Consider the following 22,429-nt stretch of genomic DNA (forward strand, 5'->3'; position numbering starts at 1 on the left):
AAGCCTATGACAGATAGAAGCCGGTCTGTAACCAAGTCAGAAAGGAGATTAGGCAGGCAAAGGCAGATTATGAGAAATCTTTGGCAAAGGATGCACAGAAAAACAGTAAAGAGTTCTTTACCTATGTAAACTCTAGAAGGAAAGGGAATAAATCAGATGGTCCACTTGATATTCATGGTTCAACTGTTGATGATCCTGCTCAGGTGGCTAACAAACTAAATGAGTATTTTGCATCTACATTCACACATGAGGAGTTATTCAGGGAGGGGTATTAAACTCTGGCAGTGAACTAGGTGATTTCGTAATAACTGAGAGGAAAGTAGAGGAGAAATTGTTGAAGATAAACATAAAAAGGCACCCGGGGTGGATGGGATCTATATTAAAGTAGGCAGCAAAGGAAGTTGATGTTGTTGTTATTTGGTTTTTAGGAGCATTAGCAACTAAGGCCATATTGCTTTGGGGATATGCGAGGTCATTCCCTGACCTTTCCGCATCCTCCATATTTGGTGGCTCACGGGCTCGAACCCTGGTCTAGTCAAGAAGCGTGTGCTGCTCCTGTCCACCTGGCTACGGAGGTGCCAGCAAAGGAAGTAAGCAAGCCTTTAGCCATAATTATGAGAGCTTCATTGGAATCAGGAGAGGTACCCATGGACTGGAGATGTGCAAATGTGACACCAATTCACAAAGGAAGATCAAAGGGCAACACAAGTAATTATAGACCTGTAGCTTAGCTTCTGTTCCGGGAAAATTAATGGAGGCACCGGCTAAAGAGGCACTGCAGGATCATCTAGAGAAAACTTCAGTTATAGCTCGGATGCAGCATGGTTTTGTTAAGGGAAAGCCTTGCCCAACCAATCTGATTGGATAGTATGATGTGGTCACAAAGGAACAGGATGCAGGGAATAACTTTGATATCATGCATTTGGATCTTAGAAAAGCTTTTGATACTGTTGCACATGGAAGACTGTTGAACAAATTGTTGCATTGTGGTAAAGAGGAGGCAAATTGCTGCTATGCATAAAGAGATGGTTGAGTGGGAGAAGACAGAGTGGTAATTAATTGACACTGCTCATCTCTTGGACTAATGCTATTATTGGAATCCCTCAGTGTTCAGTATTGGGTCAATTGTTGTTTTCTGTATTTATAAATGATATTGTTGATGATATAACAGGTTTAATGTCCAAGTATGCAGACGATACAAAGGTTGGCAGTGTTGTCAAGGACATTAATGACAGTATGCTGCTGCAACAGGATCTAGAAAGGTTGAGCAAATGGGCTGAGAGGTGGCAAATGAAGTTTAACCTTGACAAATGCAAAGTACTTCATATGGGAAGCAGTAACCCCAGAGCAACGTATCAATTGTGTGGTACTACACTGACAGTGGTAGAGAAAGAAAGGACCTGGGGGTATTGTGCAGGCAGATATGAATTTTTCTGAGCAGTGCAGAGGGTCTGCAAGAGTAGCTTGTGGTGTCTTGTCAATGATATACAGGAATTGTTTCTAGCAATGATAAGGAGGTGATTATCCCCATGTAAAGGCAATGGTCAGGCCACACCTTGAGTACTGTATACAGATCTGAAGGAGTCATTTTCAGAAGGATGTAGAGCTGTTGGAACGAGTATAGAGAAGGGCAACAAGATTAGTGAATGGAACCAAGGATTGCTCTTACGAAGAAAGAAAATCCTTAAGTTTTGTAAATTACAGTGTCTGGAGACTAGACACCTGCGAGGTGATCTGATTGAAGTGTATAAAGCTTTGAATGGTTTGAGCATGCTCAATGCTGATAGGATTCCTCCTATTGTTCAGAATAATCACCTGATGGGGCATAAATTCGAATTGAGGAAAGAAAGATGTAGGATAGATGTGCGGAAGTTTGCCTTTAAGCAGCGAGTAGTTGGTTAGTGGAACAGACTTGCACCCTTTTATTTGTGAAAGGTGATAGCCTAAATAAATTTAAGGCTGAGCTGGACAAGTATTTGGAACGAACGGAGGGGTGAAATGGGAGCTTTTTTTTTTTGGCTGATGCTGCATAAGTTTGCTTTCTTGCCTCATATGTCTCTACTGATGCTAATGCATAGTACATTACATTTTCAGGTGTGCTCAATTTTTTGTTTCTTTTTCTATGATTAACAAGAAGTCAAAAGTAAATATAGTTATCTCCTTATTAATTAAATACTAATTTTATAGTTTACAGATCACTTAATAAAACTATAATTTCATTTTCTCTAAACTTAATGGTTCATTTATTTCTACTGTATAATATTTATTAATTTTCTACAATGTAACCATTTCTTCCCCCTTTTTATTTCTCTTTCCTCTCTATATATATATATATATACACCTCTTCAGAAGTGAAATCATGTTCGGGAGTCTTACATACAATACACATAAAGTGAGCAAGGAGTGTCAATTGCTAACAATACTGCATTAAAACTACATTTAATGTACGAATTTCTTTTTTCTGTACAAACTGTATGGTGGGGGGGGGGAGAATTCATATATAAATGAGCAGATAATTGCCAGATTTCTATTTGTCCAATGTTAATGAAATTTTGGATGGCTTGATGAATATTTCTAAAAGAACAATATAAAATTTCAAGAAAAACAGTCCAGTGAGAATCAAGCTGTTTGATATGAACACTGGAAATGGATGGACATACAGACATACATGCTGAAGTGTGTGTGTGTGTGTGTGTGTGCATCTAATAAGAAGGATGTTAACTAGGGCTTGCAAACCGGTTTTATAAAACTGGTTAAATCGGTTTTCATATTGAGTTGTTAAAACCGAAACCGAGCTTCTAAAACCGGATTCGAATATTTTCTTAGTTAGCCCTCGAATATAGTTTTTTGTTACGAACATTTTCTTTTGTTTGTTCGGATCGTTCAACTGCTTTATGTTTTAAACATGCTTTTTTATTTTATTTTATTTTAAGGTACGAATCTCATGGGCAAGTGGTCTAAATCTAGGAGGGGTACCTTTTTATCTTCCCACCTGTATTATGGCACGATGCAGGTGAATTCATTTACAACTGAGTGAGTCTGAGCAATAGCGTAAAAGAAAATGATCAACATTTCTCCATTCCATCTATCTTGTTCGCCAGGCAAGTTATGGAACTCGCCTTATTGATGGTTACCCACTAGAAACAGATTCGCTGAATAATGCATCAAATTTCAATCGTAGAAAGTTTTTTGCTTCTTTATTCCTATTAAATTTGCGATCAAATGTTCTCCAAAAAGCAGCTTCACCAAATTTAGCTTTATGTAATTTTGAAAATACAATAGATTTAATTTGGGGGGGGGGGGGGGGGGAATTGCAAGTAAATAAATAAAAAATTTCTTTCGTGAAAATTTTGAAACTTGCCTCGTTTAGACTCTTCATTCAGTGCTTGCAGGAGTGACGCATAGTATTGTGCCTTTGTTATCTTCAATATTTTTTTATTTAAAATTGTCAGTGATATAAATTCCTACTAATTAATATTTATTACTCTTAATATGTCTAAGATGAAATCAAATGTATGCAATTATTTTGCTCGAAAAAGCAAAGATGAAGCACAATGTTCGAAATGTCAGAAGATAATGAAGTCGTCTGGAGGATCTACATCATCTTTGATGTTGCATTTAAAGAAAATGCATCAGATTGACATTAAACAAGATGACAGTGAACCTCCCGTAAAAATGGTAAGAACATTAGAAAATTTTATCGTTAAAAAATCTATGGAAGAAGAGATTTCAAAATTAGCTGCTTTAGATGGATTTTCTTTTAATTCAATTGCCAAGAGTGAGTTTATACAATCAAGCCTTCACCTTCAGAGAAATAAATACGATAAATTACCACCAGCCTCAGTGAATGGAATTAAAAATATGGTTCTGAATTATTAAAAAACTAAGAAAGAAGAACTCATTCAGCATTTAAAATTGATTGGTTTTGGGTGCACGGTATTCATTGACTCTAGACGAATATACGTCTATACAAAATTAAAAGGTATATGAATATAAATGTGCATTCAAAAGACAATCATTGGTCGTTAGGTCTTATTGAGATTAATGGTTCACTTGATAGCAGAAGAACTGAGCAAATTGTGAATGGACACTTGAAGGGATTTGGTTTGAACTTGGATGAGGATATTGTTGCCTGCACCACCGATGGAGCAGCAATGATGATTAAGTTGCAAGCAAATTACGCCTAATCATCAACAATGTATAGTTCATTGTATACATCTGTCAGTTATAGATGTACTTTATGAAAAAGCTATCAATTATGGTGCCACAGTCTCTAAGTCTCCCAAAGATAATGAAGAAAATGAAAATAATGAAGAAAGTAGTGATTATGAAGAAGTTGAAGAAAGACAGCAAGGCATGCTTTATCAAACCGACTTTACCAATGAGCTCATTTATTTCTTCAATCCAAATGGCCAATATTGCACAAACTATTAACAAAGTCAGAAAAATTTGCAAGCTTTTTCGAAAATTGCCTGCCAAAAATGACATATTACAAAATTTTGTTAAAGCAAAATTTAATGAGAAAGAATATAAACTTATATTAGATTGCAAGACTAGATGGGATAGCACATTCTATATGATTGAGAGATTTCTGAAATTGAAAAATTGCCTTCCAAATGCTCTATGTGCAGTACTATCAACTGAAGCTGTGTCTGACGATGACTGGAAAACCTTGAATTGCTATGTGAAACTTTGCGACCAGTTGAAATGATTCTGAAGGCTATAACCTCAGAAGATACAGACTTACTTAAAGCAAAGTCTTCAATAGAATTTCTGCTTGCTAAGCTTGATACAGCAGAAAACCCACTTGCTTTAAAGTTTCACCAAAGCCTTTTGCAGCGTTACAATGCAAGACGAAATTGCCAAACTGTGGCTTTGCTGAGCTATCTACACGACCCCAAAAAGTTTAGGAAAGAAGATTCAGGTTCAAGAACTTTTGATTTTTCAAGTAAGCAAGTTTTGAAAAAGCATGCTGAAGAGATTTATCAGAGATTATTTGCAAAACATTCCGAACGAGTCTTAGCGTTGAATGAAGAAACTGAAAATAAACGAACTGTTCTTTTAGAAGAAAACAAAGACTCGTCTTTCTCCGACATTGGAGATACACTCATGCGAGAGTGTGATAGTGTAATAAAGAGATTAACTGAAGAGACTTCAAAATATCCGAGTGAATTGGAAATCAGCAAAGAATTTAAAATTTTGGAGGCAACTAGCAGTAGAAGTGAAAAGCTGGAGAAAGTTCATAGAGCACTGCTGACTATTAAACCAACAAGTGTCCAATCTGAGAGAGTGTTTTCGATCACTGGTCTCTTTAGCACAAAAATAAGGTCAAGTCTATCAAGGAAAAATGCTTAATATACTGTGTTTTTTAAAGGATCATTTTCAGAAAAAAGCTGAGCAATAAATAGTAAAGTAATTTCCCCAAGCTGTTTTTTTTTTCACATTTTTATTTATTTATTATTATTATTATAGGGCTTATTATTTTTTTGTTTACTATACGAGAAGATAGTTTTTATTCAAAGGATTTGAATACAATTTGTAATTTTGTATAATCTCAAGCTAGTTACTTTTTTGGAGCATTTTAATTTTTTTAACTATAAGAGGTGATAGATTTTGTTTAAAAGATTTGATTACGATTTGTACACTCTACCCAAGATAAAATAAATACCTGTGTTATAAGCTTTTAATTATTTTCCCTAAGTCTGAGAAAATCGGTTTTAAGAGTAAACTTCGGTTAAACTCGGTTTTGAAATTTCTCGTTACAAAGTTTCTCGGTTTTGAAGTTTCTCGTTAACCTTACAAAAGCTGAAATGTCACTGAGAAAATCCCAACAATATTACCACAGAAAGTGATGATTGCTAATATATTTCATTTAATGAAGGTTAAACGGGACTAAGAACCAGTACAAAATGGGGGGTTACATTCCAAAATCTAACAAAAATACCACTTTTTTTAAAACTCTCGGACACTAAATTTTTATTAAAAATAGTAATAACTGAACAATAAACATTTTACAAACTGTAATACTTATATATCAGATAATGTATGTTCATTAAATTTGCTTCCTCTTCATCGCTGCTAAGCACAATCAAATAAGAACATTTTCTCTGTTGCAGAATATCTTCACCTTCTGAACTTGTATGGACTTCATGTATCTTCTGCTCTTTTTAAAAAATCAGTAATCTTCTTTTGTTTGCTTTTTCTTGATAGATCTTTGTAAATTTCATGGTACTGAAATAAGTGTAAAATTTGGAACCTTTTTAGTGCAAATTTGTAACTTCAGATATTTCATCTGTGCTGTTATCCTCTGAATGGCTTTGTTTTATTTACCTCCGATGCCATTTCCACCAAATCTGCTTCGCCAGCTTCCTTTTCTACCAGTCATTCTTGAAGAATATCTTCAGTAGTCATATCATCAAAACCTTCCCCCTACTACCGACTTAGCAAGTTCTATGATTGCACCGATTCAGTTTTCTGCCAGTTTGACCATATTTCCTGAATGAAATGACTCTGGCCATACATTATTCCAACATACATTTAATGTTGTCGGTTTGACTTCTTCGAGTGATAAAGCTATTATTGTGAGAGAATCCACAATTTAAAAATGTTTCCATGCCTCCATTACTTCAATAGATTCAGAATTAATTTTTTCCAAAATCCATTGTAACAATTTTCTGATGTAATGAGTTTTAAAGGTAGATATGTGTTGATCTAATGGCAAAATTAAATAAGTTGTAGCTGAGTAGTCAGGAGTGGAAATGCAGTAGTACACACTCGTTGAGTAGATTAGGGTTCAAGCCCGAATGCTAAATACATTCGATTTGACAACCTGTACTGGAAACTGTCACTATCATCCGTACACGGCAAGATTATTGTCAATTTCCCTCAACATTAATTATTGAGGAGGCTTCCATCCTACAGTGGATTGATAATGGCTGCAGTTTCCTTTTTTTTATTAGATGGCAGGAACATTACCTCAACATCTGAATGACTTAAATCTTTTGGATAGCCTGGCATATTATCCAATAGTAATAAAACTTTGAAATCTAGATTTTTCCGCTTTTAAAAGTTTTCTGTAGCTAGCACAAAACAATTTAGAAATCATTCTTTAAATAAATCGGCAGCTACCCAAGCTTTTTTATTTGCTTTCCAATATACAGGTAATGAATTTTTATTTACACCTTTCATTGCATGAGGAGTAGAATATCTATAACCTAGCACAGATTTTATCATGTAATCTCCTGATGCATTACTGCACGTAAGTAACGTTACACAATCTACTGATTCTTCAAAAGTTGGTGCAGTTTCTCTTTTTTTGAAACAAATGTTTTGTTGGGCTTTTTTTCCCACCAAAGACCTAACTCAACAGCATTGAAAAATTGATTTGGTACATATACGTGCTCTTCAATAATTTTTTTGAAATTCCTCTGCATACTTCTTGGCAGATTCATTATCAGCTGATGCACTTTCCCCTTGAATTCTTATGTTATGTAATGAATTTTTAGCATTTTTAGTAAATTTTTAGCATTTGCTTAATTACATTGCCATCTAATGGATCCATTTTTTACTGCTATTTTTCAATCCAAATACGCAGTCCTTTTTCTATTTTCTCAATTGCTAGCACTTCGGAACAAGCTGTCATATTTATAGAAATGAAAGATCCTGCAGCAACAGCAGTTCTAATTTTCTGTTTATTTTTCTTTCTGATAAACATTGTTGCTTCATTTAAATTTAAACTTTTTGCAAAGTTTGATGCCTTTTCTCCTTTTCTAAGACTTTCCAAAATTTGTATCTTTGATTCTAGAGAAATAACGTTTCTTTTGAGCAGTACTTTTTTACTTTCCTGAGTCATAATTTAGGGCTGGAATTTAATTGACAATAAAGAAATTATTCTAATACGGATCATAAGAACAAGATTTAGTAATACATACATGGAAAAATTTATAAATTATCAAATAAAAACTAAAATAACCTTAAAAGTCACAATTTTTTGTCAAAAATCTCAAACAAGCACAAGTTTAACAGCATAGAACCTAACATGGAGTTTTCCCAACAAAATAAAATATGGAGATTTCCCAATAATTTTTTTTTGCATAAACTAGCGACTCAATAGTGGCAATTCACAAAAAAGAAAATGGAAATGTTGAAAAATTACACCCTGCACAAAAGCTCAAATATAGCATTGTGTGAGGTTTGCCACAATTCTCTAACTGTGTTAGAGTGAAACCGAGTAGAGTGTTATACGGGGCTGCTAGTACAATGAACTCAACTGAAAAGAAATTTGAGATGATATGAGGAAAACACAGCTGCTCCCACGTACGAGTGGGACTTCAGAACACACTGGGAAACCATTTTTTTTTTCAGTGTGTCCAGTATGTTTAGCACATAACTGTTGGATATCAGTGATGGTATATTTTTTGACCTCCAAGTAGAGATCAATGTTTTTCTAATTTCTATAATGCAGAATTTTTACCTTCATGGGATAGTAATGGGCATGTATTTTCTTCAATTTTGTTTAATTTTGTAGATAAACAAAAGGAAGGCAAATGGGGGTGGATGGAATCTATCCAGTTATATTAGGTGGCAAAGGAAGTAAGCAAACCCTTAGCCATAATTATGAGAGCTTCCCTGGACTTGGGGGAGGTACCCATCGACTGGAGATGTGCAAATGTGGCCCCAATCTACAAAGGAGGATCAAAGGGAGACACAGGTAATTTCAGACCTGTTAGTTTAACTTCTGTTCCAGAGAAATTAATGGAGGCACTGGTTAAAGAAGCATTGCAGGATCATCTAGACAAGACTTCAGTTATAGCTCGGACACAGCATGGGTTTGTTAAGGGGAAATCTTTTCTGACTAATTTGATTGGATACTATGATGCAGTCACAAAAGAACTGGATGCAGGGAATAACTTTGATATTATATACTTGGATCTTAGAAAGGCTTTTGATACTGTTGCACATGGAAGACTGCTACACAAATTGGAGCAGTGTGACATTGGAGGCAAATTGCTGCTATGGATAAAGGGGTGGTTGAGGGGGAGAAGACAGAGAGTGGTAATCAATGGACACTGCTCATCGTGGACTAATGTTATTAGTGGAGTCCCTCAGGGCTCAGTGTTGGGTCCATTATTGTTTTCTGTATTTATAAATGATATTGATGATGGTATATCAAGCTTAATGTCCAAGTTTGCAGACGATACAAAGGTTGGCAGGGTTGTCAAGGACACTACTGACACTATGCTGCTGCAACAGGATCTGGAAAGGTTGAGCAGATGGGCTGAGAGGTGGCAAATGAAGTTTAACATTGATAAATGTAAAGTACTACATAAGGGAAGCAGTAATCCCAGAGTAACGTATCAACTCTGTGGTACCACACTGACAGAGGGAACAGTGTAACTTGCATTGGCTTCACACCACAGACCCAACTAACAACGGCAATGCAAAAAAGAAACGACTAACCAAATATTCTCAACAAACCTGGCAGTCTCAATGGGTGGACTCAACTAAAGGTGAGATAACCCGGAAGTTAATCCCGGACATTACCCAAGTGTATCCCAAACAGCCAAACTTGTTCTCACCAGGGCTCTACACCACCTTTCTTCTAATTGGGGCACGGCTCTTTTAATGCCAAGCTGTCAACTTTCGGCATCAGGGATTCCCCATTATGCCACTGCGGAGAAAACCAAACATGGTCACACCTAATGCACGATTGTCCCCCTCTTTGAGGACATCAGATGTCATTTCATCAACAAAGATATGCTTTAACCCGAAAGAACGGGAGCACCTTATATTATATGAGGAGGAGCACTACAAGGCCCTCTCATGCTTTGCACATGAGCTGTTTACTCGGCTAAGGGCAATGACCCAACCTCCCCAGGCCTGATGCAGGACCTGACTACAACTAATTGGAGGGGACTCTGTTCTCATGAGTGCCATTACTTTATCAACTGAACCAGAAAGATCAAAGTACCACGATATCGGACAGGACTCTGCTCGCACAAACGTCACTATGAAACACGGACACCCTGTCAACTGGACCGACAGCGCATGTAATTTACCCAACGAACTACCCTAGAATGTGACAATCAACATATGCAAGAGTGACAACACTGCATCGGCACCCAGACAACGGAACAAACAGTGGAAGTGACCCCATACCAAGAATGACCACCCAAAATGGAAATAGAAGGACCATGACCAAACTGGACCTCGATCCAATGACCAACGCCGGCATTCAACCGATCTGTGAACAAGTCGGTACAGACCTTGTTACAGACCTTGTCCCTGGATGTACCTCCTGGTGGGGCCAGTGTCGTGATGCTGTTCTGAACCTGCTGACCTAGCCACTCTGCACACATGCCATATTGGCAACCTGTGCTGGCTCTCTTGTCCGGCCCTTTCTACCCCAACCCAGCGGGAGGGGGGGGTCATACTGTTTCCTCCCCTCCACCCCATTCTTCTTTCTGGCAGGGCATGGGCATGCCCTATTGACACCAAATTGAAGACTCTATTGGCCTTATCCTTCCTCCTTTAATCCCCTAGTCTTCAGTCTCCCCCCATCTCTATCTTTACACAAGCGAATTCCCCCCACACAAACTCAATGAATCCAAATTAACTTACGCACATATTTCGGTCTTTCCCTATTCAAGTGACATCACCCTATGCAATCGAGAGATATCACACATATATATCTCTGCCTATATGTGTAAATTTTTATTATTATTTTTTTTAATTTTTTTATTTTTTATTTATTTATTTATTTTTAAGGTCCTAGCCACTGAAATCTCAGGTGGCAGGACCTGCCAGAGTGAACTAAAGACTATCGGGTACCTGGTCTGCCTCCACGGGGCGTAAGTGGGGCAACGTTGGGCCTCAGCAGAGGTCCAGCGGCTAAATGGCCAGAGGAACAATGGTACAAAACACCACACTTCCATAATCCATACACTTTTAAATCTCTGGCCTTCCCAGTGAACTGGTACACCCACAATAAAAGCAATGTGGAGATGGGGGAACCCCTGGTGCCGTTAGACACTGAAAACACTTACTTACACTTACTGACGGTGGTAGAGAATGAAAAGGACCTGTGGGTAATTGTACAGGCAGATATGAAGTTTTCTGAGCAGTGCAGATGGTCTGCAAGAGTAACTCATGGTGTCAATGATATCCAGGAATTTTTCAAACTGGGATAAGAAAGTGATTATCTCCTTGTATAAGGCAATGGTCAGGCCATACCTTGAGTACTGCATACAGGTCTGGAGGCCTCATTTTAAGACGGATGTAAAGCTGTTGGAACGAGCACAGAGAAGGGCAACAAGATTAGTGAACAGAACAAAGGGTTGCTCTCATGAAGAAAGGCTTAAGTTTTGCAAATTACAGTGTCTGGAGACTAGGCACCCGCGAGGTGATCTGATTGAGGTGTATAAAGCCTTGAATGGTTTGAGCATGCTCAATGCGGATAGGACTCTTCCTCTTGCTCAGAATAATCGCCTGAGAGGGCATAAATTCAAATTGAGGAAAGACGGTTGTAGGATATATGTGCGGAAGTTTGCCTTTAGCCAGCGGGTGGTTGATTGCTGGAACAAACTTCCACCTGTCATTGTAGAAGTTGATAGCTTAAATAGATTCAAGGCAGAACTTGACAAACATTTGGAGCAAATGGATGGGTGAAATAATGGGGGTTTTTTTGGCTGATGCTATATAAGCTTGCTTTCTTGCATCATGTGCCTTTGCTAATGCTAATATAAATTTTCTGCTTATAATAAATACTTAAATAACATTTGTTGAAGGTAGGCTTAAGTTCACTTGGATTAACTACACATAATGATGCCCAAAGAGATGATTAAGTTATGCTAAATTAGGATGGGAAGAAAAACTTCACATTGTGCCAGCATACTGACAGAGTAGGATCCATCTTATAAGATAAATTGGGGGATCATGTGCTTCACTGTTGATGAGAATTACTAGGGTTTTGTAGCCACCTAGTGCAGAATTGAAAGAACTGTATTGGATAGTTGTTGAGATATCATAAGATGGTGTTTCTAGTTGAAGAATATATTACAGCTCCATAGTGTAATTCTGATCTAATTAAGGCATAGTATAAATTGAGTGAGGACTTGTCAGGACCCAAAAACAATGAGAATACCACACAGAGAATATTCAATTTGTGAAAGAATGCAATTCATAGATAGGTAATATATTTATGAAAATGCACTTCGGCATATAAAACCAATTCTAATATTCTTATGGAATTTGTCATGAGTATTTGCATACTATTCAGTTTTACAATAGGTTCTGGTTGAGACCTATGTAAGTCATAATCAAGAGACCATGATTTATGACTTACAGAAGGATGTTGCTGTACATTTTCCTTCAGATAATCAACAGCCATGAAATTTGTCCAAGTTTCAATTTTAGTTATTGCCAATCATCAAGTATTGCCGTCTTTCAATGATGGCAATATCTGATGATTGAGAGGAAGCAGCAAGATCATCCACACACAGGCAAGCTTCTACTATAGCTAGAATGTCTCTAGTTACATAACTGGTATATGATGGAAAAATAGTTTAAAATAAACTCATCCTTGAAGTATGCCTTCTTTTGGTATACACATTGTTGATAATGCATTTTGGAATCTTTCTTGAAAGGTCCCATGCTGTAAAAAATTCTTGCAGAATTCTAACATCTCCAAGTTGTATCAAATGCTTTCTCAAAATCAAAAGTTATTACCACTTAGGTATTTTAATAAAAGCATTTCAAATATGTGCTTTGGCTTTGATGCAAATATCAGTTTCAGACTTTTTATGACAGGTGCCAAATTAAAATTAGAATTAGCAAGGGCACATGATGCAAGAAAGCACTTATATAGCATCAGCCAAAAAAAAACCCCATTATTTCACCCATCCATTTGCTCCAAATGTTTGTCAAGTTCTGCCTTGAATCTATTTAAGCTATTAACTTCTACGACAGGTGGAAGTTTGTTCCAGCAATCAACCGCCTGCTGGATAAAGGCAAACTTCCGCACATCTATCCTACAACTGTCTTTTCTCAATTTGAATTTATGCCCTCTCAGGTGATTATTCTGAGCAAGAGGAAGAATCCCATCAGCACTGAGCATGCTCAAACCATTCAAGGCTTTATACACCTCAATCAGATCACCTCGTCTCCAGACACTGTAATTTGCAAAACTTAAGCCTTTCTTCATAAGAGCAACCCTTTGTTCCATTCACTAATCCTGTTGCCCTTCTCTGTACTCGTTCCAACAACTCTACATCCTTCTTAAAATGAGGCCTCCAGACCTGTATACAGTACTCAAGGTGTGGCCTGACCATTGCCTTATACAAGGATAATAACCTCCTTATCCCTGATAGAAAAATTCCTGTATATCATTGACAAGACACCATGAGCTACTCTTGCAGACCGTTTGCACTGCTCAGAAAACTTCATATCCGCCTGCACAATTACCCCCAAGTCCTTTTCATTCTCTACCACTGTCACTGTGGTACCTCATAGTTGATACATTACTCTGGGATTACTGCTTTCCATATGCAGTACTTTACATTTGATTGTGTGATTCAGCACTTTCGTCTTCAAGAATACAGACAAGTGTTTTGAGAACCATCTTTTCTAAGACTTCCTTTGGACAGCTGGTCAGAGATATAGGATGGCAGCTGCTGTGGAAGGAAGCATCTTTTTCCAGTTTTGCTCTGACTACCAATGATTTCCTGGTATGAGAGCAGGATAAATATTCTCTTCAAAGATTCTGTTGTAAAATTAGTATTAGTATTAATAAATGATGTAAGAAAACAAACTTAGAGCATCAGCAAACCACAAATACACAGAGAGAGAGAGAGAGAGAGAGAGAGAGAGAGAGAGAGAGAGAGAGAGAGAGATCTCGCCCATCCTCCCCTCCAAGAATTTGCTTGTCTAGTTCATCCTTGAATTTATTTAAACCACCCACTTCCACAATGACAGACGGAAGTTTGTTCCGCCAATTAACCATTCGCTGGCTGAAGGCAAACTTCTGCACATCTATCCTGCAATCATCCATCTTCAATTTGAATTTATGCCCTTCATGTGTGGTCTCAGCAAATATCTGAGGAAGAATGGCATGAACATTTAGCATGTTCAGTCCATTCAGAGCCTTAAATACCTCAATCAAATCTCACAGGTATCTAGTCTCTAGATGCTGCAATTTGCAGTACTGTAGCCTTTCTTCATAAGACCACCCTTTTGTTCCCTTCATTGCCCTTCTCTGCATGCATTCCAGGAGACCTATATATCTCATAAAATGAGGTCATCCAAACTTTATACAGTGCTCAAGATGCAGCTACCATACAAAGGGATAATCACTCCCTCCTAGCAAAGTTTCTGTATATCACTGACAAAACCTAATGAGTGTCCCGCAGCCTGCCTGCACTGCAAAGAGAAATTCTTATCTGAATGCACAATCACCCTCAGATCATTTTTATTTTCCACTATTCTGAGTGTAATACCACACAGTTGATATATTAATCTGGGATTACTGCTGCCCATATGCAGTACCTTACATTTATCAATGTTAAAGTTCAACTGCCTCAGCCTGTGTTTAGTTTAGTTTAGTTTAGTTTAGTTTTGGTTTTATTGGCGCATTAGCTACTAAGGCTATAATGCGCCAAAACCAGGTCATTTATAAAAAATTTTAAATTTTCAGTGACCTAATTAGTTAGGTCACTATGTCAAAAGGTATAAAAGAAAAATGTAAAAATTTTATATACGAGTAAAAATATTTATTGTTTTTAAAAAGCTAAAAACAGCAGACACATTGTCATTGTCAGATAAAATCTGACTGAGTGTATACGGCTCAGTCAGATGGTTAAAAGCAGTAAAACGGATATTGGTAAAATCTGGACATTCAATTAAAATGTGTCTAATTGATAAAATTGTGCCACAGGACTCAACACATAGGAGGGTCATCAGCCCTCACCCTCAGCCTCACCCTCATTAATTGCAATAATGTGAATGTGGAATTGGAGTTAAAGTGGCAGAGCATTGTATAATAAATGTCATCCAGTCCAGTAGAACTATTCTGAGAATTTTGGATGGGTTCATTGAATTCAATAAAAGTGAATGGTAGGTTATAGGAACCTGATTGAGTAGTAGCAAAATTAATCTTAATTTGTTCCACAGACTTCTATGTGGTTAATGAGTCCTCATAACAAGCAAAGTATGAGGTGGCAGTAAAGGTTTCAACTTATGCTTCTATGTTAATATGAGAAGAAAGATCCTTTCCTTTCCTTTCCAAGATAGGATTGAAGATGGAGTTTGCTGATACTTTACACTAAGGGTATGGAACTTTCTCCAGATTGATTCTGCAGATGGTTTCGGATAAACTGTATCCAGGTGCCCCATTTTGCTTTCCTACAAATCCATCAAGCTTCAGCTCTGAGTCATTTACTGATTCTTCACTGCAGTATTTTACTAAAAAATGATGACTCCTTATATTTTGTTTCCTTTTTGACAAGAAAAAAACCTCTTGTCCACCATCCATTATATAACTGTGTGGTAGCAAGACTTATTTTAGTATTGCATCAACAGCAGCAGCCTTAAATATCTATTTTACTACATGTATAGTGGCATTATTAATGATAGCAGGATCAAGAGATTATCAAATGGGATTAGATTCAAAATTTGTTCCCAGTAGACTATGAAAATTCCAGGTAATTGTTTTGTTACTATGAAATTCTGTGCCCATCTATATTTTGCAAATTATGGAGAACTGGTCACTACTGTGAAAGTCAGTTAGAACAACCCACTCCATGCTAGAATAAATAGACAATGATAGTAACAGTATTCACCATATAGTACAAGGAAGCCACAAGCTTTTGCTGCATTGGAAAATAAAAAAAAAGATGAGAAAACACAAATTATATACTTCCCTACTCACACAGGTCAACTATCCAGTTGACCTTTGAATTTATTCAAACTGTCAGCCTCAACTATTGGGAAGGCATTTTTCCACAAATGTCTGATGTGTTTCCATTTTCCAAGAGTTCACTGTGGTATAGAGGCTGGTACTGTTAGCATCTTTGCTAATATTCTTGGTAACATTAATGGGATGGTGTTGAACAATTTTATTTTTCAGTATCATATAATATTACTGAAGCAAATATATGAATCATATTTAGTCCAATCTGCCTTGGAATATTTCCATTTCATTCAAGTTACTTGATGCACTGTAGCTGCTGTTTGTAGTTTACAGATTACTGGATAGTTGTTGCTGCTAAGAGGACTTTCTAATACTGACCTCTCTATCTTGGAAATACAATGAGAGTGTAGACTAACTGGTCAATTGCTTAAGTTTATCCTGTAGAGAAGAGAATACAAGTTGGAGAAGCTGCATTTAGTGAAGTGAGAGTGTATTTATCTAGATTCTATTAGTTGTTGTTTATCCACTTGGAGAGATTCTCATAATGGATAGTGCTCACTGAAATACCCTACTAAACAGAAGGGAGTTTTGCAGTGAAATTTCAATAGCAACACAGACACCACACCGCTTACAACCCTCAAATTCATAAATGGTTAGACATATCATACACTTTCACACCTTTTAGAAATACTCCGGTTTCGTTCCATCCATCTTTATTACAGAATATATTTCTAGTTTCCCATGCAATCAATTCCCCCATCCCTGGGATTCTATCTCCTGTGGAACCAAAGTATTCTGCACTGAAAGAGTCAGAACTGTGGATGAATTCAAGATGGCTTCAATCATTGTAGAAACAGGCAACTGGGACTCTGTAAAATCCCTCCCCCATTTGAATTTTCTGTAGATTATTAACTCTTGTTCTAAGAGACTCAAACGCACCTAAAATTGCAATAGACTATAGAAAGTTTTGTATACAAGCAAGAGTGAACACAAAACAAGAAAAAATTCATTTTAGGAAACTCGCCTGTGATCCATTACTGAACAACTGTATTCATCAAAATTCTCTCTATAACTCTAATTACACTATTTATAAAAAATTTTACCACAAAAAAATAAAAATCGATCAAAATTTAGGCTAAAACCATTCGATGCAATATTTAACCATCCCTCTGAGAAACTAGGGATGCTTGATAAGCACCATTTTTTAATCCTCAGCCTTCTAATGAAGACAGCTACCTCTGAAATTATTTCTTTTACACCAATTTGCTTTACATAATGCCACTAAAATTAATTACTTCAGTAGAAAGTTACACCAAAATGGATAATAACATTCGGGCTAATAATGTCATAAATAATAAATGAAAATGGAAATGCATCAAGGAGATTCTAAGAATAATCTAAGACTGGAATGCAAATCTCAATAAACAAAAAACTAAATAAATAAAATAAAGAATTGATGTTTGATTTTTTTATAAGAAAAACTTGAAAACTTTATTTTATTATTTGTTTTTGTCATAGAAGATTTCATTTCTGATTCAAAATATGTAACAGGACATAAGTATCTGAAAATTAAACGATTGTATACTCACCTCTGAGAATTGTAAGAAAAGATCACTATCTCCAGACAGCACACAAACAACGATCGATGAAACATATCGTGTTCTACCATATTCTAAAAAAAAAATAAAATAAACAGATATTAAAATGATACATAAATTTGGTAAGAAGCAAAACAATGTGATAACACAAAATAACAGAGTCACTTAATATCATGGGCCAATTATGAGAAGATTCAATCTATACTTACTTAGCATGTAAATTACACAACCTCTGTCACAGCTAAATCAACATTGTAAATGTTATCCAAGTTTCACTTAGTGTTATCACTAAGTTATCAAAGTTTCATCTGCAATTTCACCAAGAAATTTTAGTCCTGTTTTGATATGTAGATACAGTAAAATCCACACCATGAATGTCAAATAAATTGTTTAATAAATTAGTTCTCAAGCTTTTCAGTGGAGATTTGTTGTTGTTGAAGTGGGGTTTATTGGCGCAAGGGCTGCTATGGCCAAAATGCGCCTATAACTTAAGATTGTTGGTCAATATATGAAAGGAATTGTTCTAGAAGTGATTGTATACGTTTATCATTTTTAAGTATTTAAACAGTTCTGATAGATTGGCGTCATCTCCAAGTATATTATCTAGTTGCAAGGGTTTTTGTGAGTTGATTAAAGATCTGAAACATTCAATTCTAGCTGAACCATAGTGTGCACATTCAATAATGATATGTTTCACTGTAAGAATGGAACTACAGTGCGAGCAGAGAGGAGGCTCTTCTCCTAGCAGTAAAAAAAGGTGCGTTAGGTGCGTATTGACCAATTCGTGCTCTTGCAAGGACGACCTCTTCGTGCCTGGTTAATCGGGAACTAGATCTCCATAGCTGTGGGTTTTGTTTTATTTCAAGAAGTTTGTTTGATATCTGATTATGCCACTTTTCAGACCACATCTCTGTACATATCCTCCGTATGGTTGGCTTGTAATCAGAAAAAGGAACTGGGATGGGATCAGAGCAAGCAGGGTGTTTTGCTGCTTCGTCTGCACGCTCGTTTCCTGGAATTCCGACGTGGCTGGGTATCCAGCAGAAAGTAACAGTCAGCTTATTTTTATTGAGGTGATATAACTGTGATCTGATTTGTGTGAGAAGTGGATGGGAAATTTGTTGATTTTCCTGTAGGGCATTCATTGCACTTAAAGAGTCTGTGTATATTATGACCTGGATATTTAAAAGATCATTAAGGAGATTTAGAGCCATTTTGATTGCATATAATTCGGCAGTAAATACACTGCATTCACACGGTAATTGTACAGAAACAGTGGATGTAGGACTGATTGCTGCAGCTCCCACGGATATATCAGTCTTGGATCCGTCTGTGTGTATATATGAAGACTGTGAGCATTGGTCAATGCATGGTCCGCATGTAACTGTCTAAGATTGTGATTTGATAGGGAGTGTTTTCCCCACTGTAGAAAATAGTTATCGCAAAGAGGTATATACATTGCCCATGGTGCTTGTAATACATCTGCAGCTTGAGAGATGTTTCCTAGACAGATGTTCCAATTTTTGGTTAGCTCTTGTAGCCGGATACCAGCAGGTTTGTTTTCATTGGGTTTATTTTTATACAAATTTTCCCACTGAGGTTCAAACAGATATGTCCAGATGGGGTGAGAAGGGAGGCTACGTAGTTTGGCTGCATAATTAAGGAGCAATACTTTTCTCCTAAGATATAGTGGTGGTTCATTGGCGTCTATATACAAACTTTGCACTGGGGAGGTCTTAAAGGCTCCTAAAGCAATTCTCAGAGCACTATGCTGGACTGGATTGAGCCGGGCTAGTACTGTCTTACGCGCAGAGTCATAGACTGGGGCTCCATAATCTAGTCGAGATCTTATTAAAGTACGATATAAGTGTAAGAGTGTGAAGCGATCGGCTCCCCATGTCATAGAAGAGATAACTTTGAGAATATTCATCTTTCTCATGCACTGAGTTCTCATTTGCATTATATGTGCCTGAAAGGTAAGTTTAGTGTCCAGTACTAAACCCAAGAACCGGATATTGTTACTAAATGGTATTAGTTGGGCTCCTAACCTTAGCTCAGGATCTGGATGAAGCTGTCGCTTTTTACAAAAGTGAATAGCAGTGGTTTTTGTTCTGGATAGGCGATAGCCATTGTGGGATGCCCATGACTCTATTTTGTTTATTGAGAGTTGCAGTTGGCGTTCAATGGAGCGCATATTTAGTGAATGACAGGATATAGTAAGGTCGTCTGCGTAAAGATAAGTGTCGACATTGCGCGGAATATTATCTGTTGCATTGTTCAGCATAACTGCAAAGAGTGTTGCACTAAGAACTGATCCTTGTGGGACCCCTTCTTCCTGAACGACCTTTTGGGACAGTGTATTGCAATAATGCACCTGAAATGTTCTATTTTGGAGAAAGCTCTGTATGATTAGTGGTAGCTGGCCCCGAAGTCCTGTAGCATAGAGATTTTGAAGTATGCCATAACGCCAGGTTGTATCAAAGGCTTTTTCAATGTCCAGGCAGACCATGACGAGATGTTCTCTACGGATAAAAGCATTCCGTATGTTGGATTCAGCCTTGATCATAAGATCTAGAGTTGATCGATTTTTCCTAAAGCCATATTGATTTTTGTCCATTACCGAATAAGATTCTAGAAACCAGACTAATCGAGCATGAATCATTTTTTCCATTATCTTACCAAGGCAACTGCTGAGACATATTGGCCGATAGTTTTGTGGTTCTGACTGATCCTTTCCAGGTTTAGGAAAGGCTAGGACAATTGAGTGGCGCCAAGAAAGAGGGAAGTAACCTTCTGAGAATAGCCGGTTGAAATATGCCAGTAGTGAATTCACAGCTTGATTGTTTAGATGTTTAAGCATCATGTAGTATATTCCATCAGGCCCTGGTGCAGTATTCGCTAATCGGTTTAGGGAGCTCTCTAGTTCCAGTAATGTAAAAGGTCTGTTATATGAGAGAGATGCCGTTGTATGAAAGTTCAGTTTATACTTTTCTGCGTTGGCTTTATGCTGTTTGAAGGCAGGCTCGTATGCTGCCGTGGCTGATATTTGAGAAAAGCATTCTGCCAGGACATTTGCAATGTCCACTGAAGAAGAAAACTCTTTACCCTTCCAACTTAGAATAGGCGTTTTTTCTGGGAGGTATTTTCCATTTAGTTTCTTTATTTTATTCCATATTTTTCTACTTTCAGTATTTTTAGTGATGGTAGAAGCAAACCGGATCCAAGAGTCTTTTACTGCTTTTTTCTGCACGTAACGTGCCTTGGCTTTGAGTTTCTTAAAATTAATTAGGTTCTCGGTTGTTGGATGCTTACGAAAAAGATTCCATGCCTTATTCCATTCTTTTTTAGCATCTCGACAATCACGATTCCACCAAATATTGGCATATCTATGTGGACCGATTGTGACTCTGTGTATGGCACTGGTTGTAGCTGTTATTATTTGTGTAGTAATATGGTCGGTAACATCATCAATAGGCTGGTTTTTAATAACTTGATCATCAAAGGAAATTGCATTGGTGAACTTGTTCCAATCTGCTTTGGAGAATTTCCATTTTATGGGACTGATTATATGTGAGGTTCTGTTTGTTTGCAATTTGCAAATAATCGGGTAATGGTCGCTGCTCAGTGGGTTATTTGAGACTGACCACTGAATGATTGGGAACAATTTTGGGGAACATATTGATAAGTCTATGGCAGTAGATACTCCGGTTGGAAAGTGAATATAGGTGTCAGCACCAGTATTTAATAATGTGAGATTCTGGTTATTAATAATTGTTTCAATGAGTTTTCCTCTTTTGTTTATCTGGGGTGATCCCCACATAGGGTGGTGCCCATTGAAATCTCCTAGCAGAATAAAAGGCGATGGAAACTGCCTTATAAGTTCCTCCAGCTCTTTCACAGTGAATTCTTTGTTTGGGGAAAGGTACAGTGAGACTACTGTTAACATAACATTCAGATCAATTCGTACTGCTACAGCCTCTAATGTGGTCTGCAGCGGGATCTGTTTTGTAGGAACCTTGTTGTCGACAATTATGGCTACACCTCCTCTTGTTGAATTAGTATTGTTTCTGTCCTGTTGATATATACTATAGTTTTTGATCACTGGAGTCACTTGTGGGGTTAGATTGGTTTCTCGCAGGCATAGGATAACTGGACTGTGTTGTTTGATTAGTTCATAAATATCAAAAATATTGCTTTGTAGACCTCTACAGTTCCATTGTATAATGTTGTGCATTATTTAGTTTTAGAAATTGTGTATGGTTCTGTCTGTTTTTTGTGTCCTACCTGTTTGCCTCGATCTAGTTTGATCTTTTCTTTTTTTGGAAAAGTGGGGCGTCCGATTTCCATATCATCTTCTGCATGTAGATCTAGTATTGGTTCATTCTGTAGGGTACCAGAATCAATATCCATATTTGCGGAGCATGTTTGGTTTGAACTGTTTGGGAGTGATGCTTTTGATTTTGCAGTTTCTGGTAGGGTATCAGAAGCGGTTGGTGGAACTGTTAGCAGGGTATTGCTAGCAGAAGTTGCTTTAGATTGTTCTGTAGGTGACTGCTGTGGGGATGATAGCACTGATCGAGCCCAATCAGCAATTGAAATGGATGGTGGTACTGTTACTGCCGTTTGTGTTGCTGTTGACTGATATTTTTTGGTTGCTGCAGCATATGTAATTTTTGGCATATCGAGCATAACTTGCTTCCTAGCTTCCTGATAGGTGACCTTTTGTTCGACTTTGTACTTCTGAATCTTTTTACCTACTCTCCAGAGTTCGCAATTTTTTGAATACGCTGGATGCTGGCCTTTGCAGTTAGGGCATTGTGGCTTTTCTGCAGTGCAGTCAGTTTGTGCATGATCTTCGGAGCCGCAGTTCGGGCAAGTAGTGTCCCCTCGACATACTGTTTGTGAATGTCCAAATTTCTGACATTTA

General features: G+C 37.3%; 1 protein-coding gene across 1 annotated transcript in view; it reads right to left on the reverse strand.

Moving 5' to 3' along the window:
* LOC150079073 (retinoblastoma-like protein 1) overlaps positions 1–22,429 on the reverse strand; it is a 753,431-nt gene that overhangs the window by 350,168 nt on the left and 380,834 nt on the right. The window contains exon 12 of the mRNA XM_090383691.1: positions 17,494–17,576. Coding sequence (XP_090239817.1) covers positions 17,494–17,576 — 83 coding nt within the window. The remainder of the gene's footprint in view (positions 1–17,493; positions 17,577–22,429) is intronic.

This window comes from Mastigoproctus giganteus, chromosome 10, assembly GCF_048544385.1.
Source record: "Mastigoproctus giganteus isolate SK-2022 chromosome 10, ASM4854438v1, whole genome shotgun sequence".
In the NCBI taxonomy this organism is placed as follows: Eukaryota; Metazoa; Arthropoda; class Arachnida; order Uropygi; family Thelyphonidae; genus Mastigoproctus; species Mastigoproctus giganteus.